This window comes from Vidua macroura, chromosome 2 (assembly GCF_024509145.1).
Source record: "Vidua macroura isolate BioBank_ID:100142 chromosome 2, ASM2450914v1, whole genome shotgun sequence".
Classification (NCBI taxonomy): Eukaryota; Metazoa; Chordata; class Aves; order Passeriformes; family Viduidae; genus Vidua; species Vidua macroura.
The window spans coordinates 36,019,813-36,041,432 of record NC_071572.1 but is presented as its reverse complement, the minus strand read 5'-3'; the positions used below and the strand labels follow the sequence as shown (position 1 = coordinate 36,041,432).

General features: G+C 42.4%; 2 protein-coding genes and 1 long non-coding RNA gene across 7 annotated transcripts in view; 1 reads left to right on the top strand and 2 right to left on the bottom strand.

Annotated features, from left to right (window-relative positions):
- The window catches only part of EFNB2 (ephrin B2), a 44,918-nt gene extending 43,214 nt beyond the window's left edge, over positions 1 to 1,704 (bottom strand). For both annotated transcript variants that reach the window (XM_053971825.1, XM_053971826.1), the window contains exon 1: positions 1,393 to 1,704. In XM_053971825.1, coding sequence (XP_053827800.1) covers positions 1,393 to 1,520 — 128 coding nt within the window. In that variant the 5' untranslated portion in view covers positions 1,521 to 1,704. The remainder of the gene's footprint in view (positions 1 to 1,392) is intronic.
- A 3,565-nt stretch (positions 1,705 to 5,269) lies between these two features.
- LOC128803962 (uncharacterized) lies at positions 5,270 to 6,109 on the top strand. Of its 2 annotated transcripts, none has more exons than XR_008435882.1 (3): positions 5,270 to 5,391; positions 5,496 to 5,700; positions 5,850 to 6,109. It is a non-coding gene; the product is annotated as an uncharacterized LOC128803962 (long non-coding RNA). The 2 variants fall into 2 exon arrangements; XR_008435883.1 differs by having other exon boundaries at positions 5,469 to 5,700.
- Positions 6,110 to 8,414: 2,305 nt separating this feature from the next.
- ARGLU1 (arginine and glutamate rich 1) lies at positions 8,415 to 18,944 on the bottom strand. Of its 3 annotated transcripts, XM_053969924.1 has the most exons (4): positions 18,297 to 18,910; positions 14,139 to 14,364; positions 11,708 to 11,791; positions 8,415 to 10,447 (listed from the first exon to the last, which is right to left on the bottom strand). In XM_053969924.1, exons 1-4 carry the CDS (start codon positions 18,650 to 18,652, stop codon positions 10,283 to 10,285), a joined length of 831 nt encoding a protein of 276 aa, XP_053825899.1. In that variant the 5' UTR covers positions 18,653 to 18,910; the 3' UTR covers positions 8,415 to 10,282. The 3 variants fall into 3 exon arrangements, 2 of the variants coding, with proteins under 2 accessions (XP_053825899.1, XP_053825900.1); XM_053969925.1 differs by lacking the exon at positions 8,415 to 10,447 and having other exon boundaries at positions 11,710 to 12,276; positions 18,297 to 18,942; XR_008435659.1 differs by lacking the exon at positions 8,415 to 10,447 and having other exon boundaries at positions 11,752 to 11,791; positions 12,219 to 14,364; positions 18,297 to 18,944.
- Between the last annotated feature and the right edge of the window lie 2,676 nt (positions 18,945 to 21,620).

The window sequence follows — 21,620 nt, the reverse complement described above, 5'->3', positions numbered from 1 at the left end:
CTGCCAGTTTTTCATTTTTAGTTCTTTTTCTTTAAGAAAGATTAGGAAACTTCTTGGTAAAGAGAAACAGAGTAAGTATTAAAAAATAATGCAGGCATGATCTATAGTGATTTCTTCCTTTAGTGAAAGCAACAATAGATGATGACTGTAAGGCAAGGTTACTTGGTAAACTTGAGATGCTACTCCTAATTCAAACTTTGAAATCTTCAAACTCCTAGAGATCCTGCCACCTGTGCAGGATTAATCCCAGATCCAGGAAATACTCCATTAATACTTGTCTCATCACCACCTAACATTTCCTCTACAAACTCCTCCGGGAAAACAAGACGTGTACTTACTGGAGTTAATGGGAAACGCTAAATTCAATTAACACATTGCATATGATTTAATTTTAAATATATATAACTGAAGATGAAGCATGTATATAAAAAAAAAATTTAACACATTTCTTTAAAATTCCCGTCACTTATTAGTATCTACGTCTTCCTATTGTGATTTTTGTTCTCCAAACTAGTGATTCTAATCGCAAAAGTTTAGAGGATTTCACAAGTGAGCAAAGCCAACTTCCATTTTGTATGTCAAAAATTCAAGGAGACAAAAGAGAAGTGTAAGTAGCTTTACATCACTGCCTCAGACTTTTCTTTAGAAGAACAGCCCACTTTTCAAAAAGTTTCTCTTTCTAATAATTCTGTAAGTTAAAGTAAAGAGGTTGCTGGTGTGGTTTTTTTTTTTTTTTTTAAAGATAACGCATCTCTTTTAAGAATGAGCTTTAAACGTGAGGTCCTGGGAACGCATGTACATTTCTGCTTGGGTTTGTTAATGAAGAATGACACTATATGGTTGTGTGATGGGTAATGCTTAGTTCATTACTCACTGACATGTGCCTTGATACCATCAACTCCACAACCAAATTTAGCCCTGTTATAAGCAGATGTAACTTCGCTGGAGTCAATGGGATGAGTTTGCATCTGCAGACGGAGAAGTTGGAGAGTATCACCCTTTCCTGGCAACTCAGCGCAGCCCGGCTCCTCCGCTGCTCTAGCCCGGGCGAGCCCGGACTTTGCCCGCAGGTTTTATCCTGCTACCGCCGGACCACTCCCCAGCCCGCTACCGGTCCGCCGCCCCGGTCCTCCCTCCTGAGACCCTCCTGCCGGGGGCAAGGGGCGACGGGGCAGCTCCGCCGTCACACGAAACACCCGCCCCGGGAAGAGCCGGATCCCGCTGCCAGCCACGGCCGGAGCCCCCGCCGCTCACCGCTAGCGCACTCCGTCCCGTCCCCGTGTCTCCCGGCGGCCGCGGCCGACCTACGGCACCATCCCGTCCCTCCCCCGCGCACGGAGGATAGCGCCGGTCCCCGGGGAGACGGCGAGCGGGAGCGGGATGGAAACTTACTTGGGGTTAGAGGAATTCCAATATATGGGGTCTAAAACGATGGACCGCGCTAGTGCAGTTCTGCATAAAACCATCACGGCTCCCCAGCAGTACTTCCAGGCGGAGGCATCTCGCCTCCGCGCTGCCATGGTCGCAGGCGGCACCGAGTCCCTCCCCGGAGCCTCGCCAACTCCGCCGTGCGCCTTCCCACGCACCTGAGCGGCAACAGCAGGGTGGGTGCCTGGTATCCCAACAGACGGGATGATTGATAGGAAAAATAAGAATAATTAAAAAAAAATAAAAATCGGTAAGAGTCGACGATGCACTTGGCGAGAGCTGCAAGCAGATCTACTGAGTCATGTATGCCACTCGCATGTAGGAATATCTCCTGTGAGGTCAGATCCAAGCTACCTCCGAAGTAACAGCAGTAGCAAAAAAAAAAAAAAAAAATGCAAACGCCTTAGTCCCTCTTCTTAGTGAGGGTCTCCCGGCTGCCTTGGAAGATGCCACTCAAACTGCCAACTCCCATTTGGATCCAGAGCGCCATACGCGTTCACAGTGTCTAAGGCCCGCGTGAAAAGGAGTAAAACAAAAAATAAATTACAAAAAGGTAAAATAAAGGGTGGCGGGAGAAATAAAAGGGTCGGGGGGAAAAGGACACAGCTCCGGCGGGCGGCTCCTCCTGTACGTCTCTCACTGCTCCCCGCAGTTCGCAATCCGCACGGGCACCAGCCCGGGCCGTTTCGGGCAGCTCGGAAGCAACCGCGAGTCAATAAATCCACTCCGAGTCAGCTCCCCCGGTCCCAGGGAGGCGCATCCGCAGGGCTCCGGCTTCCCCGAGGGGCACTGCTGTCCTTGTCGCCGGCAAAGACCACGGAGCGGAGCCGGGAAAGAAACAGGGGCGGACAGTAATGACTACAAAAATAAAAAACAAAATAGACCAAAACGGGGGGGCGGAGGGAGGGGGGGTCGCAGCGTCAAAGCGTCCCTCTCCCGTTGCGCGACCTGCAGTGCGCGCCGCGGCGGCCGACTAAGAAGGAGGAACGACGGGCGCGGGACTTGCGCCGACGCGCAACCCACCGCGGAGAAGCAATGGAGCGAAGAGAAGCGGCGCCAGCCACTACCGTTCCCAGTGCGGCGCTTCCAACCCTCGATGCCACCGCTGCGAGTCCTCGGCGCAGGAGCGCGGCCGGCGGCAGCGCGCTGCCGTAGCCATATAAGCGCGGCCCCGCTGCCCCGCCGCCGCCGCTCATAGGGCCGCCGGCGGGCCGCCGCGCTGGTTGGGCGCCGTGCCTGTCACTTACCGCCGAGCGGCGGGCGGGGCCGCGCCGAGCCCAGCCGAGCGGGCCGGCAGGTAACACCCCCCGGCCCCGCCGCGCCGCGGGCGGCCGCTGGCCGACGTGCGCGGAGAGTCCACTCGCTCTGACTCACACCGGGGCTGTGCGGGAGGCGCGGCGGGCCCAGATGGAGCGAAATCAGGGGGAAGAAATTAAATTAAATAAGCATTAAAACCCAGCCTTTGCTAAAACTGTTTCCCAAGTACGCTGCCGTTCAAAGAGCGGGGAGCAGCGGCAGGGCCGGGAGCCCCTCACCCTGCCCGCCGCTGCGAGCGCAGCACCCCGGGGGAGCGCGGCTGCAGGAGCTGCGCGGCAGCAGCCACCTCCGCGCCGTGACGCGGGAAAGGGCTGGGCCGTGTTCCCACTGGCGCGGAGCTTCGTGCACAACTTTCTGCGGGTTCCTTGCCGGGAAGGAGGTCTGGGGGTGCTTCCTCGCCAAGTTCCCACCGGCCCTTCCCACGGCTTCTGTGAGTTTTCTGAATTTATCTGGTTGCGCGACAATTAGCCACGGGCAGTCACTGAATAAAGAAGAGTCGGACATGCGGAGCCCTTCAGAGGGATGCAGAACGGCGGGCAATGCGGGGCTCCGGGGCCGGCTGCGGATTCCCTCGCCTTTCTCTGGCGATTGCTCAAAGACCATTTCTTCCCCCTTTCGTAGGGAGGGGGTTCGGACACAGACGCCTCGTATCCCAACGGCACGGCACCTTGCCCTTTTATTTCACTTTATCATTAATTTCTGGCCAGAGGGGGCTACCTGCGGGCAGCACTGGAGATGCTTTCCCCGTGGCCTGGCAGGTCCCCCGGGGGGTGCGGAGGGCGCAGGGAGGTCGCGGGTGCTCCCGACGCCGCGCTCGGAGCCCGACCTGCCGCGGCTCCCGTGGCACATGCACGGGGCCACAGCTCCCACTAGCGGCCAGCGGCTGCCCTCCGCAGGGGGAGCGGTCCCCCTCGGCTGTCCCCCTGAGCTGCTCCACCGTGTTCTGCCCGCTCCGGCGCCCGCACGGTTCCACCGCAAAAGTCACCGGCAAAAGCCAATAGGGGCGGCGGTACCGCTGCCCCGGGAGCTCGTACCGGGCTGGGGAGGCGGCACACTGCGACAAGAGCTGTACCGAGGTTAAATACGGGTGGTGTAAATGGCATAGTCGCTCCTGTGAAATTAAGGGAGTTACCGAATTTATTCCAGGAGGGATTTCCTGCCAAAATAGTATCTGCAAAAAGGATTAAAAGTTAAATCCCAGTAAATTACCGCGCTCTTTTCTGCCATTTCCATACCTATTAGTCGAGGCATGCGAAGAACATCCTACCAAAAACCCAAATAAAGAGCCAATTTCGCATAATTTTATTCCTGAAGAAATATGTGTATTCACTTAAAAATCGTCTTCGTAATGGTACTCGTTCGACTTTTAGACGAACGCCAAGAAGTTCTTATAAGGAAAACAACTGGCACTGTAATGTATTTCCTGGATAAATTTTGGAACCCAGTGTTCTCTTTCGACCCCTTTTGAACTAAACGGGTGTTTCAGCCTGGCAGAGCCTGCTCCTCTCGCTTGCAACAGAGAGGAAAGAAATTGGAAGCGCTCTCGAAGCCCCATAGATTTTGAGTTAATTGTGTTTCGTAGTTCTCTAATGAAATCTACCACTCAAGAAAACAAGAAAATCAGTTTGCTTTTCACACAAAACATCGAATACGTTTTAAGTAAACTGCTTAATTAAATTTAATTTGCAGCGAGGAAGGAATTGCAGATCCGGCGACGCAATTTGGTGGAAAAGGATCTGATTCCCGGGACGGAAACTTAGCACTCAAGTGGGAGCTTAGGTATCTATGCACACCGAGGGGCATCAAAGGAGAATTTCACCAGTGAGGGGAGGAAAGTACTTAATTATTAAACTTTTAAACAAATGTGTGGTGTGTAGCCGGTCGTGATGCAATGTAAACACGGAGCCTGATAAATGCTTCCAGCAACAGAGACGTGTAAAATAGGTCTACCTCATTTTGTGGTGCTGCTGCTGCTTCTGTTTGTTTAGAAGCAAAAGGTTACGAGCGGTGTTTTGTAGAAGCTGTGAGTAAACTGTGACCTCTAACTCTTCGTATCCTTGCTTTAAGTAAACCAGAGGAAATGAAGAGCCCTGGTATTGTCTGAAAATATCCTCTTGTAGCTAAATATATCACACGGTTCCTATTGTCCAGTGCCTAATCATTTTTACGCAAATACAGCTGTTTTACTCTACTGTCCAGCATCCTACCGATGCATACTGTAAGAGTATAAAAAGCCACGTTAATAAAATCATTTTTCAGTAAAAGCCAAGACAAAACTGGGCGCTTGCTTCCGAGATAACCTAATCAACAAAGATTTTCAAAGAACCGCGGGCTCGGTGGCTACTCTGCTCAGGTCACCCTTTTTGGCCGAGGAACCGGTCCCTGCGGTTGGGTCGGGCCGCAGGGCCCTTCCACAGCCGCAGAGTTACTTACGGTTCCGAACAGGGCCGGGCCGGGTCAGACCGGGAGGCGGGGGCCGGGGCCGGGCGGGGGCAGGCGGCGCTCGGAGGGGCTGCGGCGGCGCGGAGCCCGTGGGCAGCCGCGCTGAGACCGCAATCCTTCCCCGGTCCCGACTCCTGCGCCCGCTGCATCGGCTTCCAACCTTTCCGTCTCCCGTCCGAGAAGCGCCTCGGACACGGGAGAAACGTGAGAGTAAAGGCTGGGGACGGGGGTTTCAAAGCAAAAAAGCCGACGAGTGTTCGGAAGTTAGAAATCGGCTTCAGCCGCCGCTTCTCTGGGGGCTATTTCAGGAGGAGGTCCCAGCAGACATTTCGGGTTTCGCAAGGAGCACGGTTTCCTGACAGACGAACGCACAGGGAACAGGCTTCTGGGGGAAATCCTGCCGCGGCCTGGGGAGCGGCGCCGCGCTCCCACGGCGCCCAGGGAGCCCGGCTCGGCGGACGCGGATGGACGCACAAATGGACGGATGGGTGGATGAGCGCTGCCAGCGAGCAGGTGAGACCTGCCTATCCCTTGCTTTTACTGAAAAACTGAGACTTTGCTGTTTGTGCCGCTTAAACCTTTATTTCCTCTACCTCACACTGGCTTAAAAAAAATAAAATCTGTTCATCACTGAATAACCTCTTTCACCTTCTTTCCAACAGTGATGACGACAATTACATAGGTACGGGCTCTGGTACTACAAAATCTATAATGAAGGGCAGCTAATCTGAATGGATTGGGCCCACAGTCCCTGATTCTCTTTTAAACATCAGCCTAAACATGAAATTTTTGAAGTGGAAAAGCTCACCATAATTCATCATTACATGTGTAATGTACCAGTTTTGAAAGTTGAAAAGATGTAACTCAATGGATACAATTACTGCTAAATTCAATAAAGAGAAATGATCATGACTGATGCTAATTCACTTAAATGGATTGTTTATAGTTTGTACAAAAGGCCAAGTGTGCCAGATACCTGCAACAGCTCTTAATATATCATTCACACTGTAACAGTGCATTTTCTGCACTTATGGTAGAGTAAGTACATGTCTAGATGTTAATTTGCCTTCACCAGGTCTGTTTTAGAACTGTAGTTTTGGTCAACATAGCTTCTTAGAAAATGAGCTTGGCTTCTCCCAGATACAGCCATAGAATTCAAGCAGCCTTGTAAGAAAAATCAAAGACATTCATACATCCAAACCATGCATTTTAACTCTGTTTGACTTGACTTATGCTGATTCTCTGTACCGCTCCTTGAAAACAAAAATATTTATTCTATGGTCTGTGATATAAGGGGCAGGAAAAATGACCTGGGATCAAGCTTCTGCTACACAGCAGGCCTTTTATTGTCAAAGGGGATCTATGTCCTTTCAAGCAGAGCTGAGCTAGCATAACCCTTGATTCTAAGTGTCAGTCTATGGAAGATGATTGTAAGCATGAGGTTGTTTAGTATGGAAAGTTGTTTAGTCAACAGAAACTCAGCACCCTTCAGCAGGCTAACAAAATGGTGAGATGGAAAGAATGGGATAACCCTGAAATGCACACGTGGCAATACCAGCATGAGAATGGAACAGAGATGCATTAAAGTCATGGTTCAGCTCCTGCTAGACTGGCCCGTCAGTCTGAAACCATACCAACCTGGGCACTTCAACCATATCCTCCTGCCTTGGAATGAGCCTTGGGCACACAGGCAGCTCCACAGCTCTCTTCTGAAATAAATCCCCTCTGTAACGCAACCTGGACTTCAACGCAACCTTTATTGACTTCAATTTCACCTGCACTTGCACCAAGTTGAGACCTTGCAATGACAGAGCTAAGACCCCAAATACTCTGAAAATGTTTAATGAAATACTGCATGCAGTTAAAAGTGAGTAATAACCAATACCTCCATATTTGGTGTACATGCAAAAATGGCAGAAACTGAATCCTGAGAGCATGTTAATAGCATCGCAAAGAGGGTGAGATCAGCTTCAGGTCAGGAAGGACAATTGATAGGGCGAGGTGTATGAGGTGGCACATAGCTCAAGAGAAAAGGAGACATCAAAGGTAAAACCTTCTTTTTCAAGACAAGATAGGAATGGATGAACTGTTGATAACTTTAGTGAGATTATACATACAAATACAGTTACGTGGCAGTTTAGACATCTCACTAACGTAATTGTCTCTACTTTGCTGAGCTGCAAGGATGCCATCCCTCCAATACATTTCTCACGAGTCAGCTTTCCACTCGGGCTTGGAAAAATGATGATAAATGAACATGCAAAGTTCAAAGGGCAGTTTAGCAAATCACCAAAGTAAGAGCACATGTTTAACGTGCTGTTCTAAGGCCTTCCATGCTCCTACCTTTGCCAGACAGATACACTGTTTCATATTATAATAATTATCCAAGACATTTATGAACAAGTTTGGGAAAACTAAGATCTCTTCTGTTCCCATATAAGGGAAATCAATACTGCTCAAGGCAGGTGGCAACAAAAATGCCTACCTGCCTCCCTGGGGTGGTCAACGACACACCAAACTCCAGAACAACCCAAAACTTGTCTAACCAAAATTTGAAGTTCAAACTGTAATGAAATAAAAATTAAACACTGAACACAATCACCAACAGCATTTTCTCTATGCAGACACATACAGGTTAAAACACTACATGTCAAGTCTATGTTTCTGCATACTTTCTGTTAAAAGGGTATGTATCCCAAGTTCTTACCATCAAATGTCAACTTGCCCCCTTTCCAAACTATATGCATCTGTATCTCTGAAGTCCTACAATAATTTTAAAAAAGAAAAGGCTACAGCAATGCAAACGTAACATTCACCCACACAAGGTCTACAAAGATATAAGACATAGAGTATGTCTTAGGACAGTAAAGAGACAGCAAATTCCACCAACTGAACTTCTACCCCAACAGAGGAAATCAAACCAAACCAAAGACCTAACTGCTTTTCCTTTTTTTTTTGAGGGCAGGGGAAAGAGAAACAGGTAGTGAAATGTGGCATGGCAGAAGGATCACTCTGATTAGGAATGGGCATTTTGTCCACAAGATAGTCCTAGAGGTGGGACTGAAAATAACCTGGTAACATCTAAGCCTACACAATGTTAAATGCAGAGAACAAATGTTGCTCTTTAGCAGCAAATTACGTGATGCACAACAAAATGCTTGATACCACAGCTGCATGTATGATTATTTAGCTTCTTACTTTTAGAACAGGAAACAAAACTGCATAGGTCTGTTTTGAGTATTGACTTTTAATAGCTTGTTTCTCATAAGGGAACAGGGGATGTTTTCTGCTTTAGAAATACAGGTATCAGTTGATCTTTAAATACAGCCTGCTCCTGCCAACAGGTCATGTACATGATTTATTTGGCTTCAGCTTGGTTTTATGCATTAAGCAACTTTCAACCTTCTTCTGTCATACAATATATAGACAAATTTAAGTACAGTAATAGTGTAGGTATTTTACCATCTTCACATTTTCTTGACATACTGGACAAAGCAATACACATCAGTCTGCCCCCAAGCCCCAGTTTCATACAAAGCTTGTTGAATACTGCTTTCAGTAGCACATTCAACGTGCTCCCACATTTAATTTGCTAAATCTACAGAAACAGACCCTTTGGAAATATCAGGAATTACTTCCAACTTTGTCCAGTGACATTCAAATGATCAGGCAACTACTGGTAACTGTCATTTTATGGTTACTACAGAAGTTGCATGCTTACAGGAAAAAGAAAGTTTAGAACTGGACAAGCTACAGTAATCTAGGTTTTGGTAGAGGAATTACATACAAAAAAGGGGACCTAATATATATAGTTTTTAATCTGTAGTTTCATTTTTTAAAATAAAACTTGTATATATAAATGGATAAGATTCAAGATCTGTATAACAGTTGCTCTCTGGCTAAAACAATATATTTAGACAGAATTTCACTTTCTTTCTGTTTTTCAGTTCAAATATACTAGCCAGTCCAGTCCTTTGGGAGAAAAAACTTCCATTTTTAAATCCTTTAGGATCCATCAGATTCATTATATGGTAATGACCTTAACTTACACAATATATTATATTATGCAGTGAACTGAAGGGGTTTAGATATCGGAAGAATCAGTCTGGGTGCAGTAAGCCAAACAGCCATTTAAACATGATACTACAGCTGAAATAAGTCTCTGTCAGAATAAAAACCAACATTCATAAAAACAGCAGCAGCCATCAATAACATTCACAACTGCAGGGATTTTTTACTGTGTGTGATTTTGCATTTTAAGTAGAAGCCACAATAGTTTAAAGCAAAATTTAAAAAAATATCACTATAGTCCTGAATTTAATAATGTGAATTGTCACTCTTATAGCTGTTTATAGAAGTGTACTAAAAAAATTTACTTAAACATATGTATTTAAGACTTTCACTTTATTCAGCAAATTGGTTTATTTACACAATGGGGAACGCTGGTTGAATGCTGTCAATGTAATAAAAACAAATCTAACAGAGACAATACTGAACTCTCTCTATGTATTCATAGCAGAAATGACAAACTATTTCCTTACCTGTATCAGGAACATCAAGCGCAACAACGGGACAGTATCATAGGACACTGATTTAACAATAAACCACAGAGGTCCAGTAATACTATGGCAATTTACTCATGTATTTACTGACTTTAAAATAAAAACATTAAAAGTCAGCAATACCCAGTAAAAAGTTCTGTCAATTATCAGAGTCAAACTCTGATGAGTAGGTCAGTAAATCCTTATCAGATCATTCACAGTTCATCAAGTTACATGAGTTGCTTCAGACCACCAATACAGAAACAAAATTGATGAAAACAGATTATCCTCTAAAAGGCAATGATGATCTGATAAGGGTTTAACTTAATGGAAGTTCAAAAAAAAATAAGAATTGCAGAGCACAGCCCCTATTAGAACAAGCTAACTTTCCAACTTTCAAAAAAGACAAAAAAAAAATTGAGAGAAAAAAAAAACAAAAAACAAAAAACACTTCAACATGAAGCTACCATACAAAGTTTTTGTTTGTTTTCCTGGTTTTTTTGTTGTTTTTTGTTTGTTTCTTTTTTTTTCTTTTAAGAGTTCAGAGTTGAAATTTAATCCTGGCTTTTTAGGGAGAAGGACAGTTTTGGCCTAGACTTTCCTTTGCCCAGGATAATTTTTTGCTCTTCCTTTTGCTGACGCTGTCTCTCTTGTTCTAGTTTCATCCTCTCCTCATGAATCTTTCTTTGTTCTTCAACAATTTTCAATTGTTCTTCAGCCTGTACAGGAAAATGGTAAAATTTAGGCCAGCATATTTTGTAGTCATAAAAGCAATTTACAAGTCTGCATTAACTTCTAAACAGGTCGAATCCTGCATAAGTATGTAAGCAGTTCCGCCTGAGCTGGGTGCCATAGTTGGTTTCAGTGAAACCATTTATAAAATGGTTATTTGAATTGAGTTTAAAAGAAACACTGAGAACTTTCTACAGCTAGTGTATTGAAATCTGGAGTGCTTACATGCGAGATTTTTCAGCACTGCTTTGGAAACAACACATTACATTTTAATTAAGGAAGACATTAGATACATACAGAGATTGTCCCAACACTTGTCACTTGTGTAAGCTGAAGTAACATACATACATAATGAAGTCACGTATCTTCAAGCCAAAGTCTCCCTGCTCCAAAACCCATCTAAAAACCCCTCTTAATCCAAAATAATCTTCACTTGATTTACAACTAGTCAATCCTTACATTGACCTATGGTTCTTACAGTGCTCCCAGTGGTCTTCTAAAGGTGCTTATTTAGTTCATTACATCAGTCAATACTTTACATTTTCCATTTGTCCTGTTTCTACCATAAGAGGTTGAGAAAAGGGTAAAACAGAAAGAAATCTAAAGCAGATGTAGTTCAAGCAAAAAGATTTAAGAAGCCTCATTTTTATATGAAAGAGGTGTAATTACTTGGGCAATTGAAACTGACAGAGTTCAATCAGGACTTAAAAGCAGCTTAGTTAGTCTTATCATCAATTGATTAGAATCAGCTAAATCATATTGTATGTTTTCATGTGGCAAGCACCTGATTTAAAAGTGCTTAAGAAGACCAACATAAGTTAAGACTTTCCTAGCTTACACCTCTTAAGCTTATGCTCAAAGTCCCTTTCAGCACTTCTATATCGTTATACTAGAATCAAATCTAGTTTGTACTTGTCTCGCTCAACAGAATTAGTCACACAAAGCTGAACATGTTTGTAAACTTACTTCAACCCTCCCCATAAGATATAGTTAAAATGTACTTTTTAAATTCTGAAGGCAGCCATCTCTCCTCTAAACTAACTGCATCCAAACTACTTACCAGCCTAGTGTTACTGCTAAGAATCTGGTCATTCATGCTCAGGGAAAGGAAAGCAATGTTACTGAAGGAACCAGCAATACACAAGTTTAACTCTAGAAAAGGTTGATTTGTTTATTTTAATTGTGCTGCAAATCTGGCAGAGACATCTGTATTTCCCTACAGAACAGTTAACTACACCTTCACATACCAGTTTAGCTTGTGCTTCTGCAATTTTTCGATTATTTTCTTCTAGTATTCGCTCTAGTTCCTCACGCTTTGCACGCTCTTCTTCCTAAAGGGGAGGACAGGGCAAGATGTTAGTAAAGTAAAATATTAATTTCTGCATGTTCACTAATCTTTCTCAGAATTCTTTTGTGAACTGACTTAAAGTGGCAGCTTTACAGCCACCTATTTTGCCTCACAACGGTAAACTGTGCAGCCACTAAAACTGGTTTCTAGCACTCAATTTAAATCATCCCGCCCAGTCCAAACAGCAACCAACTAAACCCTCCCTAATCACAGAATCCTGACAATTTATTACTAGGATTTTAATACCACACAAATCAACAAGGACAACTACAAAAACTGGATAGTATTTACCAAATTAAAAAGTAATATAGAAAATATAAATAAAGTTAATAGTTTGTCTCACCAATTAAGTATACCTACGTATTCTTTACCTATACTCCTTTAATCAGCATTAAAAGTTGAATATTTACTGTCTTGTCCAGTGTCCTGCAGAGTGTGCTCCTCGGCTGCCATACGCGCCAGCTTCCTCTTTAAAATGATTTGTACTGTTAGCTTGGCAATACCTGCATCAGCAGCTCAACCATTTATAAAGAAACAACATACAAGGAAGGCTGAGCTGAGGAATGCAGATGTTTATGGTAAGAAGGAACAAAAATATGTAAATCATTCCTAAGGCAAACATTTAATAAGAAAAATACATTTACTGTTAGTGAAAAATACAAATGGTAATCCATACTTCATGGAGCTATGGGCTTCTTTCATGGGGAGAATGGACTTAACATTCAGTATTTTGACAATTTTAAGACAGCTGAAACTGTCTGCAGTATGAACTTGGAATTCAGGAGTCCAGGGAAGGCAAGATCAGGAAATAAAGCCTTGTAATTGTTGTTTTCTTGGTGAATTTTATGGAACTCTGTTATGCAACTCAAATATGAAGACTGCGTGAAAAATTTTGAAGTGTTTCAGTTCACATAATATATATCCAAATTATTTTTATATTTGGAGGATTTAAAGTTAGCCAGAGGTTTGTGTCTGTGTAAGAAAAAAAAGTTAATACGAACAAAGCAAGCATAAGAAAACTTCTTACTATGACTAGTAACCCGCTACTAGCTAGCACACTTCACTCCAGGCATGGAGGTTCATTCTGTATTACAAAGAACTGGTGTGACTTCTCCACATGACGATGATACCAAAAATACTTTTTTTTAAAAAAACAAGTAATCCATCTGATCAAATGAAAACCTCTACAAATGAAGAATTTGCTGACTATGAACACATAAATTCAACTTAAACTCTGATATTAAAGTCTGAATTTGCAAGAAAAGTATAATTTATTTATTCTTTTTAGTATTTATTGTAACTCAGCATTCCATTTGTTTCCATTTAATTTGATACTATGTGACTGACAAGTCACATCTAGTATGAAGGGGAAAGCTGCATTGCTACTGTCTCTCCTTTCACAAGCCAATCAAAATATTAATTTAAAATAAACTGTGTAGGACGTAGAGAGTGAAAAAAGCATTTAACACTTATGACTATTTAGCACAAATTTCCTCTACGGTTTGAAGTTTGTCTTGAAATTTCTGGATCCTGGAATGATTGGTGCAGGCAGGCATCAAAGCCTTTAGTAGCAAATTACTGTCTCACAGAAAGACATTTTCAGCTTCTGCTCCAGCTGCTGATTAAAAACCAAAACGAAACAACAAAAAAAAAAGGCCCCAAAAACCCAAATCACACATTCAGCTTGACTTCAGACAAGGGCAACCTGCTCTTTTATAACTTCTAGGGAGAAAAAAAGGAGTTGTTAGTAGTTATTAAAAATAGATATAATGATTTGGACAGAGATCCTTCATGAAGACGTGGATGGGCTTATGCTCGAAGTCCCAGAATTAGTCCAATGTATGCTCAAGGAAAATGTTCATTTTAAATGAAGAATAAGAAACCTATTTGTTAAAGACAGGTACTGCAGCTCACTGCTGGACCCTGCTTTTTGCCTGGCTGAAGGCAAAAGCCTCTTACAGTCTAGGTAAACAAAATGAAACAAATGAAGGATACATAATAACATATTTTTTAATACCCTTCCCCAAAATGAAAGGACTGCTGATAAATCCTGCAGCCATGGCAAAAGTTTCAAACAATTCTGAAATATATGTAGGTCAGTTCCATTAAGAATCAAGTATCCTTGTTCAGGTTTTAGGAGAGTAACTGTTTAAATATCAGTGAGCTCCTCTGAATAGGCTAGAAATTAAGTTTCGCAGCAATGCAAGTTTATATGAGAAGGTAATTAGATTTGCTGTATTCCATCTCTTTCTGAACCGAACAGGAGGCACAAACCGACACTGAAAGTTTTGCCATGGACTGTCTCTACTTTCCAAACGACCGAGCGTTACCTCTCTGGCTTTTTGTGCTGCAAGTTCAGCTTGTCGCTGTCGCTCGAGTTCTTCGAGCAACTGTTTTTCCATGATGCGCTTAGCCTCCTCCACCCTGCGGAGAACCTCTCGCTCAATCTCATCCTTTCTTTTCTCCAACTCTTCTTCTACACGTTTAGCTACAAGTTCTTCCACCCTTCGAGCAGTTTCTTCCTCTATGAGTTTCTCTTCAATTTCTTGTTGACGACTGCAAAAATGAAAACATGAGGATTACATTTTTACTCAATAATATTGGCACTGAAACAAACTCCTTCAACATGCAGCATCAGCTATGCTACTGAATAACTTTTACATATAGATTATAGATTTAAAGAATATTTTGCTCTACATTTCAAGAAAGTGAATCTTCAGGCAGTGTTCCTGTAACAGGGAATCCATTCAGACCATTCCATATTTAGTATCTTTCTCTATAACAACAGACTAAATTGAAGACAACTTATCATCCTACTTCCTGATTACAATTAGAGAGGGGGAAAAAGGGAAAAAACCCAACTCAAACCAACAATTATAACACCATGACCCCCTCCTCCAAAAAATCCAAACCCCACCCAACTTTGACCATCATTCACCCTTCAGGAGTTTATATGGTCTCAATTTCAAGACACATATAGCAATAATAACGTGTAAAATCTTGCCTTAAAGCCACCACTTTAGAGGCACCAAACTATCTCCAGTATCTTAAAAGAGAGAAGCAATAAAATTTGTGATTTCAAATTTGTGATTTTACCTAGAATTCCAGGTGTTATACCTGTAATCTAGTTATCCAATGATTTACCTTAACAAATTTCAGTAACTTCAGCTCTTAACTTTTTTTTTTTTTTTAATTGAAGGACTGTTTCTACCATAATGATCAAAAATAAATTATATAAATACCAAGCACTAAATAAATCCTTGCAAACTGCAGCTTTCCATGTTCTGAATTTTGGAAATATTCTCAAATGTCTTGTCTTTATTTTAGTTGAGCAGCAGTATTATCACTCAGCCTGATCACTGTTTTAATTTTTCATTAAAAAGGATACAAAAATCAGGTAAATTTTCAGGTTAATTACAACATAGAGAAAAAGAAAAAAACTCCAGGTAGTAATCACAAGTACAACATAGCGGTTAGATATCTAAGGATGAACAACAGTGAATAATCTATATTTCATGCAGTACAAATCATCTGGATTCATTATGGGCTTTGGGGAGAAGACTCTTGGTTTTAAACTTGATACTGAACTTCTGTTTCAAATATTCCATGAAGTACAGAACAATCTTATGAAACTTTTCTTCTGGCCTGTCAGCAACACAAATCCAAGATTCAGAAGAACAACTACTGCTGTAATATCTTAATATCCTGTCATTTTCAGAATGTTTGCATTTTCCTATCTCATTTGGAGATATCTAATCTATCTTAATAGGAAAAACAACGAATTAAAAAAAAGTTACATAATTTACCAACTTTTAGATGACCCAAGGCACAACTTGCAAATATGCAATAGGAGATGTGAAGATTATTTATGTAGATAACCATGGGAAATACAAAGGTGAAAGGCTCCCAATTGCCTATAGTCATGTGTCATCTTTTCAAAACTACTGAACTACATGGATCTACTATAATTACTGAACTAAGCAGATCTCCTTCAGCAGAAAGTTTTGGAATCCTCAACTCAATCATTTGGCCAGAGAAGACCAATCTTAGGCTTACAGTCCCCAAGAAATAGCAAATTTAGCTAGGGGCATATTAGACCAGCATTCATTTTTCCAAAATGGACACAACATATCTTGAAGTGATTTTTTTTTCAGGAAAAAAAAAAAAAAAAAGCCAAAGCAACCTAAGGCAAACAAAAAAACTAGACCACTCCCAGAAAAATGCATCAACCCCACTGAAATAAATATTATTTTATTTTAAAAGGTCTCCTGTCCCTCTTATTCAGCAGCGACTACTCTCACCATCTTGAAACAATACTGCATAGTATACTTAAGAGGCTAGTTCCAGGAAAATAAATTGTCATTAAGTTCATATTCTCATGTCTTATTAAACATAGCTTTACATTTATTAAACATAGCTTTACATTTAACATCAAGAAATCTAGAAAAAAAGTTAGCCAATTGAATAAAGACAGTGCATAGTTACAAAAATACCACTGCATTCATATCTGAAATAGGTTTTCAAATATCCTCAGAATTGATGATGCACTCAAATTAAGCACTGTGCCTGCACATGTTTCATTCTTCTCACTCCAACAAATTCCATTCAAATTGAATTAAATGAATGTATTTTTAGACTTGTAGGCAATGATATTACAATGGCTTAGACCTTATTAATAAAATAAAATTATAAACACGGATATAATTTATTCTGTAGCATATCAATTATTTTTTTTAATCATATGAACTTACAGTATTTTATAATTTTATCATTCTGGCCTACTGAGTTATGATTCCAGAGGATCAGATAAGCCACTAATGTAAAAAACGATTTTTCATATGATCTATTTACTTCTTCAAGACAAACTGTATGAAATCTGCAGAAAAGAAACAACTGACATTTTACCAAATTTCTGAGGGGAAAAAGTCATACCTGCAAGGCAAGGAAATGAGCACTATAGGAAAAGGCTGAAGTTAGGCTGTGTATTGAGATTTGAACAAGACATGAGAAGAAAGTCAGTTCCAATTTATGAACTGTCCACTAATGGATTCAGTCAGAAAGGAAGTACTTCTTTCCTTATCTAACATGAATCTATACTAACATACGTAATACAATTTACAGATGACTTACTAAAATACCATACTTTTCTAATAGAAGTTTCATTGCTTTTTCTTTTTATAATTTAAAGTGTATTGTAGAAGTATCAAAACTCTATACCGTCTTTTCCAATACTGGTTCTTCCTCAAACATCTACTATTCTGTAGCAAGTATCACCAAAATATCATATTCCTTCTATACAGACTTCATGAGCTTTTTCAAATTTCAAAGTTAAATTAGATAGGAAATTTACTAACACATGAACTAAACCAGCTCCTAAGTACTAGAATAAACTATTAATTGTATTCTCAAATTTTTAAGTACATTCCAGTTCTTCATTTTAGATATGCACAGAATAGTTTTCTTAATTTAGGTACTGAATAAAATTCTAAACCACAAAACTAGATCAGTATGTCAAAATATGTCAATTTTCACATGTTTGTATTACTGTGGAAGTTTTTGACTGTCAAAACTCTGAAGTTAGCAAAGGTGATTATCTTCAAAGGAAAATGAAAGTGACAGCTTGGGCCCACCAAGCTCGACAACTAGTATTTCCTGAGAACGATATGGCTTAAGTAAAGCTCCACCGAAGAATTAACAGCACCACTTGGCTTCATATGTACAAACAAGTGCTTTTTCTGGATAAGGTGGTCCAATGAGCAAGGATATTGTTCAAAGAAAAAGAATCACCTGATTACAAATCATTCTTCTCTCTGCTGCATAAAGGTCTGTTTTATAACTTTATATGCTGCTAAACATATTCATGCATCCCCATCGTTTATTAAACTAGTATTTGTATCTGCAGACTTAATAAATAACCACACTCCCCATAACATAAACTGAAAAAAGGGAAAGGTTTTAAATGAAACAAGTCACCGGATCTCACCGTCCCATTTGGCAAGAAAGTAATCCCACAGTGTTAATATAGCAGCTGCATAGTGTTTCTTGAAACTCTCACTCGAGCACCTCCAGATACCTCCGCTCGATGCGTAACAAGCTCCACGCCACGAAGGGGAGGGGCGGGCGTGTAGCAGTGCAGCACAAAGCCTCAGGGGCGCCGAGGCCTCCGCCGCACAGGGAAGTTTAGGAGCAGCGCAGGAGGGAGAGACCAGCGACAGCGGACGGGAAGCGGGCAGAGCCGGCCGAGAGGGAGGAGGCGTGCGGGGGGCTCGCACCTCAGTGGGCGGCTCCTAACGCACCTGAGGGAGCCGGGCTTTGAGAAAGGGGCGGATGGCGGGAAAACAGGCATTGGTCCGGCCTCGGCGAGGGCCCGAACGCCTGCAGCCAGCCGCAGGCGGCCTTAGCCCACGGGGAGAGAGACGCACCGAGCACTTCCCTTCCCTCCCCCATCCCTCACCACCCCTCATGCCCAGCGCAGGCCCGGGGCTCACATTTTCCGCTGCCGCTCGAACTCCGCTTTTTTCTCCTCCTCCTCCCGCTTCTGTTTCTCGTCCAGGCTGCTGCGCTTGCTCACCGTGCGCCCGAAGATGTCGATACGGTCGGGGGGGGAGGAGGCGCGGTCGCGGTCCCGGTCCCGGTCGCGCCGGGAGGAGGGGGCCGTATTAGAGCGCGAGCGGGAGCGGGACTCCCGGCGCCGGTTCCGCTTGCTCTCCCGGGACTTGGAGCGCTTCCTTGCCCGCTCCTTTTCTCGGGAGCGGGACCGCGATCGGCTCCGGTTCTTCTTGTTGTGCTTGGAGCTCTTGGTGTGCTTGGAGCGGGACGAGCTCCGGCTGCGGGACCGACCCATCCCGGCAGAGGAGAGAAGAGGCCGCGCCGGCGACCGCTTGACCACCCCCGCCCCCTTTGCTAGCGGCGCCCGGGAGAGGTGCGAGGAGGCTCTGCGCGCATCAGCACCGCCCTGGCGGGCCCTTCGTCTTCTCCCTTTCCACCGCTTTGCGCTGCGAGGAGAAGGAACAGGCCCCGGGAGCGGGAGAGAGTCCGGACGCAGCCAAGATGGCGGCCCTGGCTAAGCAGTGACTCTCCTCTCCCGCCCCACAATGCACCGCGCCGTACTCGAGCCGTTCGCTCCCCTCCCCGCCGCCTCCGGCGCACCACGGGAGCACTCGGCAATATTCGGCAGCCAATGGCGAGCGCCGCGCGGAGCGGGCCCCTCGGCGGCGGTGGCGGAGAGCTCGCCGGCCGAGGGGTCGCCTCAGGGAGGATTATTGCTGTGTTTCCTTTGATTGAAAGTTCTCTCAAATATTGATTATTTTCTTTTGTTTTGATACGGGGAAGAGAGGGAATTATCGCTGCAGATTAAGGAAGTTGCGAAAAACACTTAGAGCCCCCACTAAATTGTGAAAATGAGTTCTTGAATCCTCGGTTGCAGCACTGTGAAGACCCACCCTTAAAGGGAAAGAATCACCTGAGATTCGTAAATGTTCAGTGGTCGAAAGGAACGACAAAAGTCAGAGGGGTCGCAAACAACCAGAAAGTTTTATCAGTGAATTACATACTTGGCAAAGAAGTTATAGTAGGTCCCTGACCTACTGTATAAGCACACGGCAGTGGGTTTTGGATAAAGGGGCAGGGTGAAAGGGAAGAGAGGAATCAAAGAGGGAAAGATGAATTAAAGAAGGAAAGATGAAAAAGAGTCCTGGTTCCAGCGTTGACTGTCTGGACGATGAGATGCCCAGGGTGCCAGGGGTCTGTTTCCTGGTGGTTTCAGTGTGGCACAGGGAAGGGCTGTCTTGGTCGTATTTACCTGTAGACATCATTGTCCATTGTTAGCTACAGGTGTGTAGGCATAGGGGAGTATGACCTCAGTTGGTATCCGGGTCAGGCAGAGTATGAACTCAGAGGTTCTATAACTATCTGTGTAGGATGTTTTTATCCCACTTCTGCCAGGTAATTGTTAGCTGTTTCTTCTATGACAAAATTTGGAACTGGTGTTATTCTTTATTACTGTTGTTTCAGTAAACTGGTGCAATCTATAGATAGTTAACCTCATTCCTTACTTTGAGCCGCAATTTTAGTTCCTTGATATCTTTCACAATTTGTGTGCTTTTTTTTAAATTTTATTTTTAAAAATAGGTCTGCCTTTTTTCTAAGTCCTTTTACTAAACTTACAAAATATTCCTTTAGCCACTGGACATAATCCAATCTCACTAAAAGGTCTTTTCTTCTAATTAATTTGATTGACTTGCCTTCTTTTTCTCGAAGGCGGACTTTCTTATTTTGAAATTCAGTCTATTTACTACCAAAAATAAATCAAATTGAAGATTCTTTCTGACGGGTCACTGTGCAAGTAACAGCGGAGTAATGGACACGATGAAACCTGCACGGCCGGAATTGCAGTGCCACAGGCTCTGGGCACTCTTGATTGTCCCTAGCCCGGGGGAAGCTTATGCAAGAGGTAACTAAGGAAGTTGATAATCAGACCTTTTGGCCTCTGACCGGGTAGGTGAGTTTCTAGCTGGCACCTTTCCTGCAGCAGCTTGTCTGCAAGTGTGTACTGGAGCTTTTAAATTTACACGGTGCATCAGGTTCTGGATGAAAAATAGATCATAATTTTGTTAGTACTACGTGTCATAGCAGATGTACCACACTTGACCTGAAATGTAGCAGGAAGGAAGGGGCAGAATGAATTATTTTACAGTCACTTATAACTATAAATTAGTTTTAAAATTATTTATCATAAACCAAGTTTTCTCCTTGGTAAGTCATTATAATCTGGACCTGTATTTATTGTTATTTTATTCCTCATCAGAACTATAAAATGTAATATGCAATATTTTGTGAGAACAATTAATTATGATATATTGTGTAGAATTAAGGAATTATATAGATTAATGCAACAATTTTCCCCAATCCACTCTTGCATTGTCCCATCTCATTTTTTTAAAGTTTCCAAATTAATAAGAACACAAGATTTTTAATGCCTGTAATAGCTTAAGGTCATTAGTCTATTTACTTTGCTATTTATGAGGACTAAATTCTAGTACTTCTGGAAAAAGCTCCTTGTCCTCTTAAAAGTACATTCCTAATATTCCTAATAGATGAAAAATTAGTAGAAGAACATTTCTATCTATGATTCTTTTTATTTTAACGTTTGGTAGTTGTTTGATTGCTGGGGTTGTTTGTTTGTTTGTTTGTTTGTTTTAATTATCCTAGCCTAATAGTAGTAAAATATCTAATAGTAATAAAATATTAATATTTAGATTTTTTTTCTGGATATAATTACAATTGATATGGAATTACAGTACCAAAAGGAACTTTTTTAGTAAATACTTAATTTAAAATCTATTTAATTACATAACTTAATTTCTTGTTTTCAATTAATTAAAAAAGAAGATGGTATTTTCCTTTATCAGTTTCCATTCTAAATTTTCAATATTTGATTAAAGTAATGCAATTTGTTTTTATTAAATATTAGAATTTTGAAGTTTTTAATCCCATGTAAGTACATTCAGTTTGCATGACATACTGAATTTCCATGCACTCTCATGTTTTTGCATTTTTTTCCCATCTCAGTATATTAAAATGCATAATTTGCTTCTTAAAATGGTTGCCTTGGAGTTGGAAAATACCTTATTTGACAGCCAAATGGTGGCGTAATTAAAGCACCTCACCCTTCTTTACCTTGGCTACTGTCATCACATGAAATCTCTCAACCATAGGCAATTGGGGGTAGCTCCATGGTGATACTGTGTTCTCATAATCTCCAAATTGTACCTGCTCTTGCTTGCACCACCACTTCTGTCATTAGCTGGGTC

What these genes read in the sequence shown, in the direction of transcription:
- ARGLU1 (XM_053969924.1), bottom strand. Translation starts at nt 18,652, where the DNA reads ATGGGTCGGTCCCGCAGCCGGAGCTCGTCCCGCTCCAAGCACACCAAG. An exon ending in TTCGAGCGGCAGCGGAAAAT is followed by an intron (nt 14,365 to 18,296) that starts GTGAGCCCCGGG and finishes TCATTTTTGCAG; the next exon opens with TCGTCAACAAGAAATTGAAG. An exon ending in CAGAAGCACAAGCTAAACTG is followed by an intron (nt 10,448 to 11,707) that starts GTATGTGAAGGT and finishes TTTCCTGTACAG; the next exon opens with GCTGAAGAACAATTGAAAAT.